The 21,338-nt window shown below is 36.5% G+C and overlaps 1 protein-coding gene across 5 annotated transcripts in view; it reads left to right on the top strand.

The window, feature by feature from the left end:
- Nucleotides 1-21,338, top strand: part of FOXP2 (forkhead box P2) — a 411,700-nt gene that overhangs the window by 268,814 nt on the left and 121,548 nt on the right. For all 5 annotated transcript variants that reach the window (XM_068997250.1, XM_068997215.1, XM_068997225.1 and 2 more), the window contains one exon: nt 18,771-18,860. In XM_068997250.1, the coding sequence (XP_068853351.1) occupies nt 18,771-18,860 (90 nt within the window). The remainder of the gene's footprint in view (nt 1-18,770; nt 18,861-21,338) is intronic.

Genomic DNA, 21,338 nt, shown 5'->3' with positions numbered 1-21,338 from the left:
AAAAACATTTTTTGCTTCTAAGTATCATCATAGATTTTCCACTAAAATATCCACTTACCAGTCACTGGTCTCCATACAGGATATATGAGGAAACACAAGTCTCTATTATTGGGATTTCAGATGCAGCTATCATTATCTTTTCTTTTCTTTTTCTTTTTTTTTTTTTTTTAACATTATGAAACATAACTGGAAACATTTCTTCAGAAAGTGGGCAATATTTAACGATCAATAACAGTGAATTGAGAGTGTGATCCTTGCAGCATAAACCAAGCTGTCAGACATAAGAGGGAATGATTTTCATAAATAAAAATATGTGTTCTGACCATAAAATTGGAAACCAGAAACTTTGAGCTATTATATTACCTAACTGAACAGCTATAAAGTTTAACATGTAATAATATAAGTAAGTAAACTTGAATTTAGGATGCAATTAAGAGTTGAAGAGATTTGAAGGTCACACCTTATTAGAATTGTCACAGATAATTTTTTTTAGTAGCAAAAGCACTACTTGTTAACCAGGTTTCTCACACAGATTTGTAATTATACAGAATTTTGAAGCTGGAAGTATTCCACTACAGCTTTGTTTGTTATTCCACCTACTATCACAGAGCTCTGACTTGTGCATTATGCGTCAAAACATATTCCATTCTTTCGGAGTTCTTGGGGAGGCAATACGATGTAATTCATTATGCCCTGAAGATAAACAGTACCTCTTGACCTTTTCAAGTAAAGTTGCAATATTTTCTTATTCCAGAATGTAATATTGTACTGAGCCGATATCAATGTGATAAGATAAATGTTTCCTTTTCTAATGTAAACCAGAGTGCACTACATTTATATAAAAATCTTGGGGGATACCCAAAGCCTCCAGATAAAAAGGGGCAGCTTGGCTATTGTAGGTCTGCATTTTTGAATTCTCAGTCTCAAAGCACAAAGGGCAAACTGCAGCCGGTCTTGAAGACGATGGCCATTTTTCAGAATTAACAGAGTTTTGTGTTGCCCAGTTTAGGATTCTCCTGAAGAATTTTCTTGCAAATTAAAAAATGTATAGAATTTGCTACCATTAGAAAAGCAACCAAACCAAAGCCCACAAAAACAGAGATTAAATGCCTTTCTTCTCAGTGCCAGGATCTTTTGAGATGTTCCGGTAGAAGCTTGTGAGTCAGTGCTACACTAGTGTGTAGTTAACTTGCTTTTTACTATACTCAATATTTCAGGAAATGAAAGACTAATGAGGAGTATTGTTTTATCTCATTTTTTTTTCTGCATTCTCTGCTGTTGTTCAGAGCACAGTTTTCTTTAGTGTCTTGGCTGTTCTATTTGTCTCCGTTACATTGCACATGGCACTTTTCTGATTGATGAAGTTGGTTATGCGCAGATGTGGTCACCGCTGTGGAGAGGGCTCAGAACATGGCACTTTCAGCTTCCCTTCTGCCTGTAAGACAATGCCCATATCCAAAGGCAGATGCATATTTGGCTTCATGGACTTGGCCCAAGTGTTTATGCAGAGTCCTAGTCTCTTCTTTCCTGGCAAATCTCTCTTCCAATGGCCTCATTTATCTTTATATGTTAAATGCTTTTGTATGCAGGTCTGCTTATTATGTGGCATGTAAAAAGACTCTTGTTATTCACATATATTCTATTCACAGAAAAGAGTGGCTTTAACTGCAGCTACTCTTACATGTAAAATGACATGGTACACTTTAAAATCAGTTGATTTTTGTTACTTCTGCTCTTCCTGTGTTTGGAACTTCATAGATATTCTGACAAGTTACTGCTGTAAGCAAAATTATACTGTTGCATTGTAAAGCAGTAACATCTTTGAACCCCTTCAGGCTGAAACTAAGACTATTCTAAACATACTAATCACAGCATATAAATTAGATTCAGCAGGGATTAAAATTCAGGTGAAAAGAGCAGTTAAGAACAGGAGTAAGAAGAAATGAAGTATCATTAAATCAGTCTATTTTACAAATGTATCATGTTATTAACTTTTTTTTGACTGTTTATTAATTTCTATTTATTTAAACTTAAGCAAGAGTCTTAAAATGTAAAGACAACATTTGGAAAGATTAAGGTCAGTATTAGGAAATTACCTAAAAAAAAAGTTTTGAGAGCAGACTTGAAGTTCTTGAGTGAAACAGAAATGTGAGTGAAGATGAGGCTACCATGTTGGGCAATGTAAGGAAGCCCCTGGAGTTAGCCAGGGAAGAAGACAACCATAAGAAAAGGAAGGCTGACAGATCAGAAGAAAAAAATGTAGACAAGGTTCTTTAGGGGGTAACATTGACTAGGACTTTGAGAATAAAGAGTTTGATTTTGGTTTGAAAACAAATGGTGTATTCACCAGGGAACCAAGAAGAATGTATGAACTAGATATTCTCTGCACTGGAAAAGAAGTATTTGTAGACTGATGAGGTTTAGAGACAAAGATCTTAGATTTTGTCTTAGCAGATGTGCAGTCATGCATATTACTTAGATACTGTTCTCTCTTTGGTCCCCACATTGAAGACAGTTCCACAGAGCTGCAATAAAGACAGTCCAAAATTTCTTTCAGCTTAAAGATAGTTTCTAGAAAATATATATACTTATATACATATATATAGAAGTTTTTGCACTCTGTATTACATAGTAAAAGAGAGCACTAAGGCAGAAATGGTACAAGTGACTCCACAGAGTGTTTACCACTCAATCTGTAGCTTATCTCTTTGCTCATTGTTGGGGATAGCTAAATGATCTGTATCAAATTTGTTCTGCAGCTGTCAGTACCTGCAAGCATATAAACAGGCAGGTAGGATTTCTAGAAGGCAGGTGACCACATCACTAAGAGGACTGCTCTAATTGGCATAATCAGTACAAGAAATGAAGAGTGAAAGAGCATGAAAATAGAATTACTTTTGTACCCCTTGAAAGGAGGCAGTAACGGGCTGCATTCATTTAGTTGTTCCTGCAGCTGACTGTGCTGAACTTCACCTGAACATAGAAAAAGGGCATTTTAATCTCCAAAACCACCCATCTGGCATTGTCCATTAATGTTAAACAGGAAGAAAAAAAAAAAAAAAAAAGAGGGGGTGGTGGTGTTCAGAAACATTTATATCTGACTTGAGGATTCTACAGAAAGGTTAGCCCTTGGTGGAAAGTGCCCCAGTCAAATTAAACATCTCTGCACACTCCATTCTTGTGTCTTGTGGCAGAATGGAGTTTGTCTGTGCCTTGAATTTCAGTGTCGCCTTGCGTTTCTTCTTTACTAGACTGAAGGGTTTGAAATCTGTTTGAAATCTGTATACCTTTGGATATTGCTTGAAATTAGCTACAGTGTGAGTAGACATGAGAGATTGACAGTTGAACACATATAGTAATCAGCAAGGACAGGATTTAATTGCAGCTAATTTGTACCGGTTGAACATCCCTCCATATAAAGATATGTTGTACTCAATTATATTTATAATGTTTTGGACAATCAACATATGGTAAAACTTAAAAGTATAAGCATTTAATCTAACACAGATTTGACCTGTCCCTTCTTCCTTTGCTTGTCAGAAGCTTTTGTTCCTTTCTGTATAGAAAACAGTTTCAGAAATGCAAGTCTCAATACAGGACCAGATATCTTCCTATGTTTGGTCCTACTAATTATTGGAATTTTAGGATGTATTAAAGGCTGCCATGTGAAATGTTGAATTAGCTCTGTTTCCAAAACCTTATTTTTACTTGAGAAATTCAGGAAACTTGCCGAAACTATATTACAGTGTGGGTGAATACATACAATTTGTCACAGGTTAGATACAACACAATAGTTTATGTCTGTGTGAATGTACATTGCTGAATCCCCTTCTTTTCTCTTGAGTAGAAATTTTCTTCTCCTTATCATTCATTTTCAATTTTTATAGAATTATTTTGTTGAAGCTTTAGGTGTCATTGTTTTGTCTTCTTGTGACACCTAGAAAAAAAGCCCCAAACTGAACCAAGATCAGAATTCTGCTATGCCATAAATAATATGGGGTAATATATTTGCAAAACTTTAAAAATATGTTCTAGAACAGAGATTAAATAAAGAGGTGCAACAGAGGCTTTTGGTTCTCAAAAATACAGACATGTTAAGAAAACATTGTCTGAAAAAAACTTAAAACCTGGAAAACAAATGCTCAAGTTGTACCACTTGCATTTGGCAGAATTTCAGAAATCGCTTCTTCCAAGAAATTTATTGATTGATAAAGGTGAAAATTCCTGCAGGCATTGCTCTTAGGGTTTTTTTGAACTTTAACTTTGTTGCAAAATGTCTACTTTGGAGTACTGTTAATTTGCATGTAAATAATTTTAAATGAGGCTCATGATACATCTTGTCTTGCAAGATGATGTAAAAGCTTGAGTGAATTCCACGTGTTCAAATTTCAAAGGATGGTGCCTGTTAGGTCACTTTGGTGTCTAACAATGTTTGTTATAAAAGAGAGGCTATCTATACTGCTTAAACTGTGTCAGACTAATCAGGGAAACACTTGCCTTGAAAATTAAGGATGTCAGTTTAAGTAAAATTAAATTTTTTTATTGAATAGCTTAATCATCTCCAGTCACTAAAATATGTATTCTCAATGATATTGTGCTGGCCTGATTGTTATACTCTGATTACTGTATGAATCTTATATAATACTTTCTAGTCAGGAAGAAATTTTAATTTCTCTTTGACATTACTTCCATTGTTTTTATTTTGGTGCTATTCTCTTTACACTTGTAAAAAAATTCTAAATATTGTCTTTAATGTACAGGTTTAGTCCATGTAGTCTTTCTGTGATTCACCTTTCCTCTGTGTCTTTTATAGCAATGAAGGAATAATTCAGTTATTCTTCAGAGGCACAAAACCTCTAGCCAGAATCTTCCCAAATTTTGATGCAGAAAAATCTTAAGAAAAATACAATTGATTATTATTTTTAAATACATTCCTAATACTTTTCATTTTCACAGTGTGCTTTTCCTGAAAAATCTCATTTTCATAGCATCCTTAAATTAAACAAATAAAAGCATTCATAGTATTAAAAAACCCCTTAAGTGCTTGAAGTTGGACCTTTTTATTCTTTTCACTTGTTTTTGCGCAAATGCCACTGGTGATACCTCAAAGCCTTTGCAATGCTCTCTGTCATCCAGTTCCAGAGTCCCAGCCACCTTTGCTGAATAACCTGCTCGCTCCTTTGTGCAGATGGGGTTCAGTCCCAGCACTGAGATCTGGGGCACTCAGAGTTGGTGACTAACCCGAGCTCTGGAAATTACATTCTTTAAAACCTTTGTCAAATTACATAACTCTGAATGCTCATTCGTAAGTGCCTAAACATGAGGATGAAAAATACTATCACCATACTAATATTTACAGAAATTATTATATGGTACTATTTTTGGGATTTGATTGATGGTAACTCTGGAGACAAATGCTTTGGATGCTTTGGGTTTTTTGCCACTGCTTCTGTGATGAAAGAAATTAAGGTTTTTTCATGAAACAGTGGCTGTTGTCAAAATTTTGACTTTTATCAGTGGAGCTCATCCCAGATCATGTGTCCATATAAAACTGGTACTTAAAACTCATCAGCAGATACGCCATGGGAGGTTCAGAATGCAGCCATTCAGAATGAAAGGAGTCTTGATTCCCCACCCCGGAGGGTGTGCTCTTGTTTCTGATGACAATTTGTTTTTCCAACCTGTTCAGCTATGAAATCAAGGTCCTTGACACTCTCCCAAGCCATCCCAAAATCACACCTGGCTGCTTCTGCCAAGAGAGGCTCCAAAACAACATGAGGTTCAACTATTTGGGGCACATAGCCATGATCTTCGCTAGTAAATTAAGCATATTGTTCCTGGATACTAAACTGAACAGTTGACACAGGGTGGGACACAAGTGAACTAATAAGCATTTTAGTTCCCAAAACTGGGATAGCTGCACCCAGTTCCACAGTCAAACTGGTCCTTGAAAAAGTCTGACTGCTGAGCTGTGCCAGGGCATAGCTTGGGAGAGTGTGGGTCAGCACAGGTAAAAAATGCATGCCCAGAGCTGTACTCACAGCTTGCTGCTGCAGAAAATCACGTTCTCAGTCACTGTCCAGTTTTCAGTGTAGGTGAAGCCTGAGAGAGTTGGTAAAAGTGATATTGTCATGATATTTTTCAGTAATGCACTCCCGATATTTTTTTGTAACTCTATACATGAAAGTGCTTGCAGGGTTCATGTCTTACTGTTATTAATGAACCTGGGGATTGCTGAAGTAGAGGGTGAGAACCTCTGACATTCATCTAAAATCAAAGATTGTTTCACCTGCTGGCCACAGCTCTTTCTTCAGGTACCAGCATAAGCCTTATGCCATAAACTGTGCTCCAGAAAGTATTTCAAAGCTATCCCAAAGTCCTCCACATAAAATAGTTTCTCTCCTGTTTTTATTCTTCAGTCCACTGTCCTATGGCACAAGAAGAGCCTTGGGAATTGCAGTAGACTAACAGGTATTATCCAGACCACTTTCTCATACAAGGCAACGCCTTCTGACTAAAAATAGTATAATACTATGATGTCTGTCATGTATTTTTTCCCATATCTCAGAAATTAAATTATCTAAATTTTATCCTGCAAAATAAAAAATCCATCTCTAATAGATGAAATAAATTTTTTTAAATAGCAACTAAATTAAAATTTACTGTAGATTGTAACACTGTACTAGTACTGAAATATCCAGTCAGGAATAGATCCATGTTTTGTGTGGTACTTGAAACTCACGGTATGAAGTGATCTAGTATGAAAATGTAGGTGAATGTTCACAGAGAAGATGCACTGCATCCTGCCCAGTAAATTAAATTAAAAGGCAATACAGTTACAGTTTGCTCAGGTTTAAAATGTACCAAGAAGGAAAAAGCAGGTACTGTAGAAAGGAGAATCTGGAAAATACTTATAGGACATGAAATCTGAACTCTGTACAATGTGTAAAGAGAAGTGTCTTTAGAAGAGAAGACTGGTTCCTAAGCTTAGACCATAGTAAGTTGATGACATCGTGGAGGACTGAAAAAATAAAAGATGAATATTCAAGTTTTGATTTATGTAAAGCAAGAATAGTTGAAGGAATATATGGAGTAAAATTTATATCTAAATTTCATTTCCAACATATTTTGACCATGTATTAGGTTGCCAGTGCTTTTTTCTTATGTGTATTTTAGTGATAGTGATTATGTAATATGTCCTGCATGGTTCAGAGGAAATTTTTACGGTCTGGTGCCAGAAGAGACTTTAACTGATGTGAAATATTACATATGTTTGGCACCAACATAACTGGGTGTGTCTGCTTTTACAAATGCATCTAAAGACAATAATGCCCCTGAGCATATTTATGATTATAATTCCTTGATTAGCTTGCTGTTTAGGAACATTACAGTAGATGCGAAGGCAGTATAAAAAGGATAATTTTTTCCTGGGTGAGCTTGATGAAGTGTGATGGAAACATCTACCTTTTAATTCAAATGCCTGACCTGTTGCATTGCTCATGTATATTACTTGGGAATTCCTTGCACAGTTGCTATCGGTTCTCCAGCACCTAAATGCCCTGGGAATTGCAAAATATTTCGGTTCCTGTTCTGCAAAACAATTTTAATCGCTTCAGGTCTTTTCTTTTTCATCCCTGCAAGTTTCTAATCATAAAGAATGTACTCCCTACTAGATCTCCTCACAAGGACTGAAACTAGGATGAGGAGCCCGAGGACATTTGCCTGTCTCTCTATACTTGCATTTTAGCTTAAAATTAAAGCTCTTTGTCATTTCACTCTTTTTATAATCTTCACTCTTAAAAGTCCCCGAAGTGGAGAATGCTTTCTCAGTAGCGCTGTCTACACGGACTGTTAAGGCTACCCTTCAAAACATACAATTCATTTGCCAGCAAGAACCTGAAGATTGGGATTCTTCAGAGACAGAGGTCTGTGTGTTGGATTGTGCTTGCTAGATCATCACGAGATGCACCAAAAAGTTAAAAGGTAGATAAGCAGTCCAAGAGAAAAGCTTAAATTTTAATAATTCAAGCAGGTCATAGTAGACCACAAATGCAGATAGCTCTTTCAGAAAGACAGAGAGCTAATCCTTGCTAATTTTGTCCAGTTTTCGACAGAATATAAGCATTACCTTTAAGAAAAAATAGTATTTTAGTTTTGTATGTGAATGCATTTGTTACTTCACACATATATAAACATATAAACTAATTTGTGATCATGGAACAGAGGTTCCTCTGGGGTCTCACTGTCCACACTTGGTACCAGATTTTAGTTCTTCAGAATTATTCAAAGGAGTTTAGATCAGACCGTTTGTTTTCAACACATTCTGAACTATTGCCCAATCCCACCATTGATAAGTTTAGTGTCTCGAAATGGGCTGCTATTTGCATAATTTACTTCTTGATCTCATACCAAGACAAGTTTTTACTGGTTGGGTTTTTTGTTTGTTTGTTTCTTTGTTTTAACTCCAGACCAAACTCCACTTCTATCTCCAAAACCTGGTTTCAATATCCTTGAAAGATTGCAAATAAAATGGCTGTTGATGTATTGCCTGTTTGCATTCATCTTTGTGGTTTCTTCCCCTAATCATTCTTTCAGTGAATATGTTCCTGTTAGTATAGTTCATGTTGACTAAAGTTTTAGAAAGTGTCACAAAAATATCCATTAAAAAAAAAAAAGTGCAGTAGGATTTCAGTTCAGCTGATTTTGCTTTAGCAATATAGACCGATTTTTAAAAAGTGGCTGAGATTACATAGTGACATTTGATCAAATTAGTTCATTAAAAACACGAGCGAGAACAGGTCAATTTGCTTTTGTTTTTTTTCATTTGTGGAGATGTCTGCTTCAGAGCTTCATTCTTCCCTTATTTTTGTCTTCTCATCTTAGTTCTCCATTTCAGCCACATCTCTGTTGTTTCTAGTAAGAATTGTAATAACAAGTAAATCTTGTTTTCTGCTACTGTTGTGCCCATACTTGGAGGTGAGGGCACAAGAATCCTGATCAGAGGCTCTGGCTGCAGTTAGGGCACAGAGCACTTACTTCTAAGCCATCTCCTGTTCTGTATACACTATTTCTCTGTTCAGTCCAAAATTTCAAGGATAGTCTCGTAAACACAGAAGTGGTCATGGAAGGTCAGAAAATTCCAAAGAACAACTCTGTATGTGCAGCTCTTGCTGATCCTCTGCTGTTAGCTCACCATGGAAACAAACCATGCTGAAGCTTCATGATGTTCAGTTTATGAGAACATGGTGTTATTTGAAATGTAGCGAGGTGTTAGACATCACAGTAATCCGAACTTGGCATGCTTTCACAGGAGCCACACAATCAAATAAAACTGGGCTGGGACACACTTCTAAAGATCTTCTGTGTCCCAGAGCAGAATTGGTTCTCTTAGCTGTTCCTTAAGATGCTTCTTGAACAAGTTCAGCAATAATGATTTTGCAGCATGTACACAACTTATTGTACTCCTCCACTACTCTAGCACTGGAAAGTTTCTTCTCAAATTAGTTAAATCTCCCTGGATTCAGTTTAAGGCCATTCTTGCTTGTCCTTCCCATGGAATACAATTCATTTGTTCTGTGCAAAAACTTGCTGATGACTGCTACTGCTTTAGGGTTGGAGTTTTTTCCTGTGTTTATGGTTAGACTTCTGCTATCCCATATGTTGGATTTTCTCATTGACATCGTTACTACAGTTCTTATCTGCTTACTGGTAAAGTAGTCCACCTCTTTGAACCATTGTGCCCCAAGCTGGGTACATTTCACTGAGTCTTTAGAAGGTTGAGGAAAGTAGAGAAGATATCAGTTTTGTATATGACACTCTTATTTTTATATCCCAGTTGCTTTTATCATAATAATATGACAGAATATTTTTATGTGTTTAATACATGGTTTTCATCACAGATATATGTGTTAAATTTTAGATTTCTTTAAATTATGCTCTTGTAAGGACTAAAAGTCAATAATTAGATCTATTAAAACTATTTAAAAACACTGTTTAAATTTATAATATCAAATGTGAAACCCGGTCATGACCTTTTTCTTCTCCACTGATTATCAATTGGATATTTCAATAATGGCTTTTGTGCCTTTGTCCCATACAGTAAAAGCCTGATACGACCATCTTGATAATATTTCTTTTCATGGTTACAGTTTCACTCATTCCCTGGATATGGATTTGTAAGGGCAGTGGTAAATCAAATTGTTATCATTCAAATATTTGGAGCCCTTTCAATCAGTGGCTCTTCAATAGATGTGTAATTTCTCACACTTGGGCTGGCTGAGAGAGTTTGATTAGTATAATTCCTGTCATTTTATTTGATTTTGGTACCGTGTAAATCCATTCTCTTTGATGGCTAGTTTTGGTTACTAGCTTACAGGGAGGGTATCCAGATGAGGAATCTGTGCTTCTGATGTTTTGTGTCAGCACTCCTTTACCAGTGAGTGCAGAATGTAATTTAATTGAAAATAAGTGGTAAAGATAGACATACTTCATTCTGACTTCCAAATGGACAGGGCTATTTTAGGGTAAAATTGTTTTGGCATTTGTTCTTCCCATGTTATTTTACCTCTCTGTGTTATTTAACAAAACTAATCAGTCCTCAGATCTGTTCTCTCAAACTTGAGGTTCTATTCTGGGAATCTTGCTGTTGGCCAGAACAAAATGTTTGAGTGCACGGTTCCTTCTGGTTTGTATCTGCCTCACTTTTTGGTTTAGTTTATATCTTGGTGATGATTTTTTGTTAATAATTTGATTAATAATGATTACAGCTGGTGGTGGGGTCAGCGGCTCTGACCCAGGAAGAGGTGACTGGTCCGGAGAGATGGTCCCGAAAGGAATCGCCTTCCCGAGGTCCGGTGTCTTCCCTCAGCTGCTGGCAGAGGGGCCCTTGCAGAGGCTGTCAGCTCTTTAGTGATTATCAGCTCATGATTCCAGCTCAGCTCTGCAGGGCACCTCCAGGCCAAACCAGACCAGAGAGAGACGAGAGGCCCGTGTGGCTGGTTCCGCACAGAGGTAGCTTTATTGTTGATCCCCTCTGGCAAAGGGGAAAGCCAGGGACGAGCTCTCTCTCCCCACAGAGCCAGGGGGCTTCCTTTTATAGGGATACAGGGGATCAGTAGGGGACCAATGGGTTACAGAGGGTCTGGGACAGACCAATGGGTTACAGAAAGATCTGCATAGTGTCTCTCAAAGGATTGTGGGTCCACCTTTCCTCACCATGACCCAAGAAGTGGCTGCCTTTCCAGGGAGTCCTGCTGGGCGATTGCAAAATCTCTTGTCTCAGCAGAGATCCCTCCAGGGCAAGGGCTGGGCATATCCCACAAATAATCTCCATGGTGAATTAATTGTCTTTAATTTTAAAATTTCCTTTCAGGTTTTTGTCAGTTAAAACTATTGCCTTCTAACAGCCTTCTAACAGTTACAGTGCTTCCTTTGATACTGTGTTTCTTTCCACTCCCAAGGTTGCTCTGAATTTTGATCTTCGTATACATGGGACCGTCCTTGCTTTAATTTGCTTCAGCTCCTTTCTTATTTATAAATTACCAAATCATCTATTATTCTAAGTCAACACTACTTTGTTTCTGACTTCTTTAATTGAAAGTAGATTTCACAGCCAATAAGGGAATGTCTACAATGGACAGACTTGAAAGAAGGTCTTTTTTTAACCAACTCCTTTCAAATCCTATGTATACTTTCTACCATATATGCATAATATTATATAAACTTACAATAATTTTAAGGATTTTTTTTTATTATTTCTGGCTTCACACATGGGATAGCTGTATTGATCGTTCTTCTTTGCTTGGACACTTAAATAGCTTCTATATATCAGCTAGCAGATTTTCATTGGAAACAGATCATACCAGTTTTCATGTGGAAATCTGGCACATGCCACCATTACCACATTCTTTTCATGTAGAACTAAGAGATTAGCTCTCCTGTTTAGCTATTACATGTCCCAGTCTTTTAAAAATCACACCACATGGAAGAATACAGTAGTGTCAGAATAATTGTGAGCTTGTATTGCTGGCATTTTATGTGTGTACTTTTTTTTAAAATTTCATAAATTCAGTTAGTCACTGTGTAATGTAAGTAGTAGAAAAGAAGTAGAGTAGATTGCCTGCTTCTGTGTTGACAAAAGGAAAGTTAAGTTCAGGCATGTGGGATGAAAGAAAGGAGATTGTCAGGTTTGAGCACAACTTTGGTGTTGTGAGCCCCCATCTCTGCTAACCCTTGACATTTGCATTCTTCAGCTGGTGTGAGCTTTGGAGAAAGCATTTGGATTTGCTGTCAGGCACCATGTTATGCATAGTCTGACATGGAGCCCTAATGACCAATGCAGACTGTCTACAGGGAAGAAATTCCTGCTAATGCCGCCAGGAATTGAAGCATGTAACTGTTATGGGTGTTTTGTTTCTCGTTCTTGGTCAGTCAAATAAGGGGCAGGGAACATTAAAGAGTTGTTTTTGCAAAAGTCTTTAGAATCTATTAAATTGGGTTATAGGGAGATAATCTAAATTGGCTTTAAAAAAGGAAATAGGTAAACTGCTAATTATTAGTGCCCTGTATTTATTTAGCATCCTTCATAAAGGAAGAAAAGTAAGACACTAAACAAAAACAAAAAAAAAACAAAACCAAAAACAAGCAAAAAAACAAAAGCCAAGTAACAACATAAAAACCAACAAAAATGGACAAACAAACAACAAAAAAAAATCCCCCCCCCCCAAAAAAAAAACCCAACAGCAACAACAAAATTGCCAAAACAATTAGAGTGAAAAAATCTGGTAATTAACTATTATTTTTCACAAAACTAGTCTAATTACGAATCAGTCATGGTAAAATGAAAGGTCAATAACTACAGATGCATAATTTCTCTCTGATAGATTGCTGTTAGAAAATAGGTTTATGACAATTATGTGATTAATTTCCTTTTATTAAACAGCATTATAAGACTTCATGTTGCATTTATCACTTTATTACTGTTACTTTTTCTCTTCAACTGAAAATTAATCCTGGATAACATCAGGATAGAACAGAAGCTCAGGTAGACTGAGGATCATTTCTTCCAGTGGTGTTTGTGCTGCAGGGAAGACCACAAATCTGAATCAAAATTAGAGCCTCAGTATGTGAAACTGGCAGTATCAGCCTAAGAAAACAAAACACACATGCACCATCACCCCTGCCACCAGCCAACCAACCAACCGACCAACCAACCAACCATCAGCAAAGTGCTTTTAGTCCAAGGAAATGAGAGCCAGATCCAGAGACGTTCTTATGTTTTCTGAGCTGAAACACTTGAGAAATTTAAGTTAAACTGTGATCCGGAACATCTTTCCCTACCTGCCCCCAGCCCTCAGCGTTCTCTGCTGTTTTATTTTGAAATTCACCAGGCATGAAGAGTTGCTGTCCTGCACAAGTGGAGAATTTTCCCAGCCTTGGAAAAGCTGGGCAGCCTGGGGATTCAGGAGCCAGACAATTATTTGCCCAAATTCCTGTAGTGTTAATACAGTAAATGTTTTCAAACACATTCAGTGCTCACCTAATCCCGCCCTGTAGGTTTGGCTTACTACCATGTTTGGTGGGCACTTCTTGTCCTCCTGTCTAGCAGCCTGGTGATAGGACTATTTGGGATTGTAACACAGTGTCGAAGACTATTGCCTCTTCTTCTGGAGCACAATATAGTTTCAAACATTTTGATATCTTCCAGGTTTGTGTTCTACTATTAGGCAAGGCTGTGGGGCACCCTCATCTAGATTCAGAAGACAGAAAAATCTTTTTTTTTGTTTAAGTATTGACATAGCTTGATGTTGGGTTAATTGAGTGAAATACTTCTTAGGGAACATACAGTTTTTAAAATTAATATATTCCTTGAGATAGGTGCCAATAACCGTAGCTATCTGGTCCCTCATTTCTACTTCTGTAGGGAAACACTGTAAAAATTGTTGTCTATCTCTCCTAGGTGGAATCAGACAGGTTATGTGGCTTGGATTTCTGTTACATACAGGATTTCTTTAACTTTGGGGGCTTTCTGGTGTGACACATTTGTCCTCAATTTTCTTTGTGTGGCTTAGTGTAAAAAGAGTGTTGTTCACTGGGGAAAATGGGAGTTTGCCTTCTCTATCGAGTCTTCTGGAGAGACTGCTGCTGGAAAGGAGTTGGATCATCTTAAATTCAATATTCTTTGAATAGTGCTAACTGCTTTGCTACTCCATTTGGAAAGATTATCAGCTGCTGTGCTGACTGACTCTGATAGTCATTAGACAACTTTCTGGGCAAACACAATCAGTGAGAGACAAAGGTGTAGCAGTATCATTTGAGTGCTATTAGGAAGAATTGAACAATGTTGTCTTTCAGTCACTGTCTTTTGAGGGTTTTGTACAACTGTGGGTAATTCTGGGATTCTTGTTGGGAGCCGGCCAGAGAATAGGCCCCCAGCAAGTTATAAAGGGTCAGAGGTTCTCCTGGAGTGGTTTTTATAATAAATGTAGCTATGTAATCATTTGGTTAACTTGTTATTCAACCAGTGCAGAGCAGTCTTTGGCCTTAAATCCAGCTTAGCATGTTGATACGTTTCGGTTGCATAGTGCTACCAGCAAGATGACTCTCGTTTGACATATTCAGCCATTTGGAAACTTGTATGTTCAGAAACTTATTTTACGTTCAGCAGGAATGTTAGGGTATGCAGTCATTTGAAAAAAATAAAATAGGGATTTGGAATTAGAAAAAGGAAGGAATCTGGTTGACTTCTGGCAAGTGTTTTGGTTTTCTGCAGAATGTACACCTCTTGTCAGTATAAATAGGGAGTGCCTGTATAAACATTCTTGTTTCGCCTGTTCCACATAATAGTTTCTTGTATCATATTTCTTTTGACCTCGCTATCTGAAACCAATTACAGGAGATCCATTTGGGCCGCATCTATTTTCATAAGAAGCCCAGGCAGCAGTGTTTTTCTCAGAGATGAATATCAACATCAAATATCCTTCTGAGTGCTTTGTTATTTATGTTTCAGAGAGATTTTGTAGCCTTCAGCTCTCAAGAATGTGTCACGCTGTGCTGTTTATACATTGACGATATTAATGGGCATAGATGTCATTTTTCATTTTAACGTCTCAAATGCAACAGGCTGATAGGTTAAACATTCCTGGTTTTAAAGGAAGGATATGAGTGACATCTGTTTCCTAAAAATACACATATATTTACTTTCGAAAAACTAAAGTAATAAGTTTACCATTTTTACGTGACAGCTTTCACTTTATTAAAATGGTGAAACTTTAAAAATATTTTTGAATCATGCTTATATTAAATAGAAGGGTTTGGAATACAAAATTAAAGCAAGTTATATCTCATAGTATTATTGCCAACAAATGGCAAAATCTACTGCAATTTATCAACATTAATAGTGTGAGTTATATGCAATTATTTTCTTTCTTGTTCTGCTTATGTTTTAGCTATGCCAAAGCTTCATAGTAAATATTAAGAAGTAATGTTCCCAGTAAATATTTTACTGGAAGACACAGTGAGTTCTGGAGACCATATGCCCAAATTTCCCTTCCTATATAGCTATTACTTAAAGCATTATAACGATTTTCATTTGCGTAATTAAAATAATTTCTAGTCCTCAGTTCTTTTTATTGCTTTTGTCATTGAATTTTTTTTTTGTATAGTTTTACTAATTTAGATAACTTAATTAAGGAAAAGTTCCTACTAAATTTGAAACAAATGTTATTGGAAACTAGATACAATTTTGACTGCCCTAGAATCTGTTCTTTCTGCACTTAACTTGAGGTGGGACTCAACATAAATTTGATCTGCCAGATTTATAAGTGTCTGTTATTTTCTCTTCAGTACACTGTTTTTGTCACAGAAATTTATAAATGATACATGGGATGGGTGTTTTTTGGAAGTGTAGATGTTAAACTATGAATTTTGAAGGATACTTTCAATTTGTCAATTTATTTTGCACAGATTTAATAGCAGCAAATGAATTGGTAGAACTAATGTTTTATAGTCTCATAATCTTTACTTACGAATAATGTCAGTAATAATGCTTTGAAATTAACAGTATTTCTGGGAGGTTGTTTACCATGTAGCAAAATGTAGAGTTAAGCAGCACACTGGGAGAAAAAACTATCATATGATGACTGCTCTAAGAACAAAGGCTGACAGTGATTTCTCCTTATGAGTTTTAAATCATCTCTGATCTCTTGAAATTGTTTTCTGTTCTTCTTCTATCTCCTGTGTTTACAGTAATCTAAACTGCCACAATAAGATCACTGAAGTATTCAGGTAGTCATCATTTATAAGACATTCTGTATTAAAAGATAAGCCTTTACTCCTTTAGAGATATCCCAACCAGCACATATGAATCAAAATAGTTTAAGTAGTAGAGCCTTTTATGCAAGCATATCCTGTTGTGCTGCCTTGCTTTTTCATGAAGTGTGACTCTTTTTGTAGTTAGCTGTAGGAAGTCATACTTTCTTAGGCTCATTCCATGGGAGTATGCTAGCCACAATTTGAAATCATACTGTCTAGATTAAATCTAAGCTACAGCAGACTATAATTCTCTAATTTTCAAGTACTGTAAATGTACAGCTTTACCAGATGCTTACTTGCTTGTTTTATTGCATTGATGTGGTGACTTTGCTGCTGAGGAAGATTAGGATTTATGCAACTGCCAAAAGAAAAAAATATTATCTTTATGGTTTTTTCCATGTCCTCTTACTCCAGATCTCGTTCTGGCAGGATCACCCCAAGTGGTGAGGTTGATTTTCCTCTACAGTCTCTCATGACTGCAGGACTGCAGTAGTTCTCTTGCTTCCATTCAAGTTTTCCTTTTGAAGAGCACTAGAGATTAAGAAGGAATATAAATTTGCCACAGATCTTCTGTTTGTGCTTTTAATCTATTTTTGCTTAAACCACTGAAGATGTTGGGACCAAATCCTGGTGCCCCTGAAATCAACAGATACATTTAACTCTGATCTCAGGCAGAGAAGGACTGTCCTTTAGGATATGCTCAAGAACTGTGAGTGCAGAAGAGATCATGCTGTTCACATAAGAAAGAGGGCACCCAGTGGTTCCTTGGTAACAAAATATTTCAAGTGCACTTTTAAATATGTTAACTTTTGTTTATTTTTGGCAGAGAGAAGATAGTTCTGTGCATCTCATTGCTTAGGTTTAGAGGAATGTATACTCTTTGTAAAGCTGACCTGTAATTACTTGAGAATTTGATGAAACAATACAGGGATTGTTGTGGGAATGTCTCCAAATGTTAAAAGTCTGCTCTGCAAACTTTGTACCAGGGCCTTCTATGGGGAGACGAATCAATGTTGTTAGGAGATGGTACTAGTGCATTCACTTTGTTTACTTTGGTTTTCTATGTCTGCCTGCCTTCTCAGAAAACTTGCTTGGAGCCAGACTGTAGCAGCCCTCTCTCTGTCTTTTCATAATTGATCAGGGGATGACTGCCTTCCCTGAGGGTTAAGACGTGGCAACTTTTTCTGTTTGCTCAGCATCTCAATGCAGTAGTTCAAACATTGTTCACACCAGCTGGCAGTGTAATGCCATATGCACATCTTGTCAAAGCAACTGTTGTCATGGATACTCGAAACTATCTTAAAAACCAGCTCATTTGAGTCTAATCAAAATTGTACCTTTCTTTATCAGCTGAGAATCTTTATTATTTTAGGGAACATTGATCAAATGGCATTTATTGCAGCACATTCCATCTACAGTAGGTTTTAATATCAGAAATAATAGTGTGATGTATTGCAAAGCTATAACTGCTATTTATTGAGCTGGTTTTTCTAAGGGGAAAAAAATGAGTTCTCCAGGTAGTTTCAGTGGAAATATTTTGAATCAGGTTTTTTGGGGTTGTTTTTTTCTTTATTTCTCAGTAAGTACCACTTTAAAATAATTGACATTTTAAAAATAATTTTATGGGGAAAAATAATATAGATTAGCGTTCTTCGGGTAAGTGGAATGTTTGTTTACATTTCATATGTTTAACTGTATTTTGCCGAGTTGGAATGAAAACATAAAATAAATGAAAACATCTTCTATTTTGATTGGGATACTGTCATCCCTGAGCCTGATCTGGTTGGTTGAGTAGTAATTTCTTTGTTCTCTGATTTTCCTAAGAATGCAAATTAAAACCACTCATTTTTATTTGGCGTTAAAACTGCACTCTTTTTTTTTGTCAAAGGAGAGGTTTCTCCTTGAATTGTAAGTACAAAAAGTGTTTTTAATCTTCAATGAATATCCTTATTAATTCACTTTCAAGATAATCTGATGTTGATTTGTCAAATTTAATTACAGCTTCTGGTAACACTTGAAGTCTACTTGCTTTTACTTCAAATTGTAATACGAAAATGCAAATTGAATGATAATTTGCAAGGGAGTGGGCATTTTAGTTGAACACTCAAAGACAAGTTCCTTGTGGAAATGAGGCTATTGATGCAGTTTATGATTTTTCCTCTTCAAGCACTTCAAACAAATTAACTTTATTTCCTGCAGGATTTCATGTACATCCATAAATTCTAGTGAAGTCCTATATATGTACTTTCAGAATATTTTTTTTAATGTTACAAGTAAAAAAAAAACACCCTGAAGTCTGAAATCTAGCAAATACAAATCAAATAGGAGGGGATTTTTTTGATTCAATTGGACTTTTACCTAACATTAGCAATGAGTAACTGATTTCTTTCTAAGAATTGGTTGAATTTATTTACTTTTTCTTTTTTTTTTTTCTTTTTTTTTTTTTTTTTTACTTTTAGGCACTCCAGGCAGCAAGGCAGCTGCTTTTACAGCAACAGACAAGTGGACTGAAATCTCCTAAGGGCAGTGAGAAACAGAGACCGCTGCAGGTTAGTAAAGTCTCCTTGCTTTTGGTGCCTTAATCTCAGGGAAGAGTGCCGTGCTCGCTCACACGTGAGGGGTGTGTGTCAATGCCTGTCCTCTAATGCCATGTCTGGGCGTATCCACATGCTGCAGTTTGCAGGCTTCTTGCTGCTGACTTCACAGTAAAAATTCACTATAGGATACAAAAGCCTTTTGTGACTATAGATGCTTAAAAGGTCTAAGACTGAGTTCAGTAACTGTGGTATATTAATTCTTTATAGACATGTTACAAAACTGGTATGTGATTTTTATACATACATGGTTTAAATGGTAAAAACACGTTGAGGGCAAATCAGTATCCGTGAAAAAAAAAAAAGAAAAACTAAATAATTCACAGGTACTATATCTAAGTGAAAAACAGAGAAGTGTTCAGAAACTGACCAACACCAAGTGCATGAAATTATGAAAGAGCTGCTTCTGCCATTTTAGAAAAAAACATATGTCATGAAGTTTCACATTAGGATGTTGTTGGGCTTCAGATTGTGAATGGGTAAACAGAAGTTCTGTTATTGAATAGTTATTTCAAATGCATTAGTAAATAAAGATATTAAGACAGTTTTATTCTGGGAAAATTTTATCAGTGTGGTGTTTTCATGAGGTATTAATTCCTTTATTCCTAATGCAAAGTTCCATATGAAATTGTATTCTTCTGAGAAAACTTGTTCTCTTTTGTATATAGACCAAATATGAGTGCCTAACTGCTGAATTATGTTTTGTTGCAGACAATTTTATTTCATTCAGGAAATTTTTAAAAGTATAAATCCTCCTATTCTCTTCCTCAGATCTATTTTTCTGGGTGAGCATTTATTCTCTCGGGATTTCCCCTGTTTTCTGGTGGAGTAGGGTGTTTTTATCTCATTTTTACTTTTTGTCATGCATAATGGAGGACCCCAGGCACTAGAATGTATTTTTTTCTCCACCAGGGAAATGCTGTGAAATTTGTTCACTTGTGCAATTTCTGAATGTGATTCACATTGTCCCCTTTTCTTTGTGAAACTTGGTGGAGCAATGTTGGACACAGCAAACAGTTCCACATTCCTGATCAGCTCTCTTCAAATATACTTTTAAGGTTTTATTTATTTGCTCAGAACTGAACAAGAATTTAGGAATATGACTAAAGAAAATGGAAAAAAGGAAAACATGACATGATGGCATCCTGCCATACTGTAGCTGTAGTCCAGTCCTGGCTGAGGCTGCGTCCTGGGACCCTCTCAACTTGCCACTCTTCACCCTTGACTTTGCTTTGTATCAAATAGGTTCTGCACTGAAGGCACATAAGAAGAGTAGTCATAAAGGTAGAAGCTTATGAACTATGTGGGTTTTTAAAGTTTTTAAAGTGGAATTAGTGACCTTGAAGGGTTGAACCACAGAAATGATTGATTTAATGAATATTGTGAAAGTACTTTATTCTGTTAGCTCCTCATTCTGAAAGATAGCATGGGCTGTACAAGGCATGTAGAAGATCCATCTAGCCCTATGTCCTGTCTCTAAATTGGCCTACACCAGGCAATAAGGAAAGTATATGAAACAGGCATAAATAGTGGTATTTTCCCAGTATATGTTTTCCAGTGATCTTACTTTAATCCTCCACATTTTAAACCAGCACAGTCTGGGAGCTACTGACTTCTCTTTTCACATTCTCCACCCATTCACAAACTTTCTTTACAAGGTTAAAGAAGTCTGGGGGTGCACTGTTTGTGGTAGGCATTGGTGAAATGGTAGGAAACCGTGTTTGGAGGCAAAAGACGTGCGGAACCCAGAGGTTTATGAGATGAAGAGAGGGAGTCTTGTGCTTTCATGCTCTGAAAACTCTAACACTGTCCTGATGCCTTTTAAATGCTAGGGATTGGTGTGTTGGTGCTGTATCACTTGTTTCCCAGGAGGAGTCAACATCTCATGAGTCATACTTGAGAAGCAGGAAGAAGAAAATAGAGCAAATAATTTTATTTTCAGAATTGTTACATGCTTCCTAAAGCCTAGATTATTGCTTATGTTTCCAACTTTTTCTTCCATTATCAGTGTGTACACAGTGCCTCTTGTTGGCCTTGAACACTTCATTTGGTTCATTTTTAAAGGAGAGGAAAAATGGAATTTGCTCCCAGACTTTGGTTTTATGTATCAAATACCATGTAAATTCAGGTATGAGCACAAACTACATTTTGATTTTCTTTTCTAGTGAAAAGGATGTGTAAAGGTTTTGGACGAGAGTCCTTGGAGCTTTTCTGTGGCTGTCTCTTACTGCCCGTTTTTCATCATGTAGTGGAAGTTCACACTTAGATCATCAAGTTCCCTGTTTGACCAAATACTGTCATAAAATTGTATAGCATTATTATTTTCTTATGACAGATTTAGTGGTAACTTCTAGCAGTAGAAATTGCTAAATTTGTATAAGGTTTATAAGACAAAAATTGAGGTTTATAAGACAAAAATACTTGTGTTTGTGA

The sequence above is a fragment of the Aphelocoma coerulescens genome, chromosome 1A, assembly GCF_041296385.1.
Source record: "Aphelocoma coerulescens isolate FSJ_1873_10779 chromosome 1A, UR_Acoe_1.0, whole genome shotgun sequence".
Classification (NCBI taxonomy): Eukaryota; Metazoa; Chordata; class Aves; order Passeriformes; family Corvidae; genus Aphelocoma; species Aphelocoma coerulescens.
The sequence above is the reverse complement of the archived record's forward strand: the minus strand, read 5'-3'. Positions and strand labels throughout refer to the sequence as shown.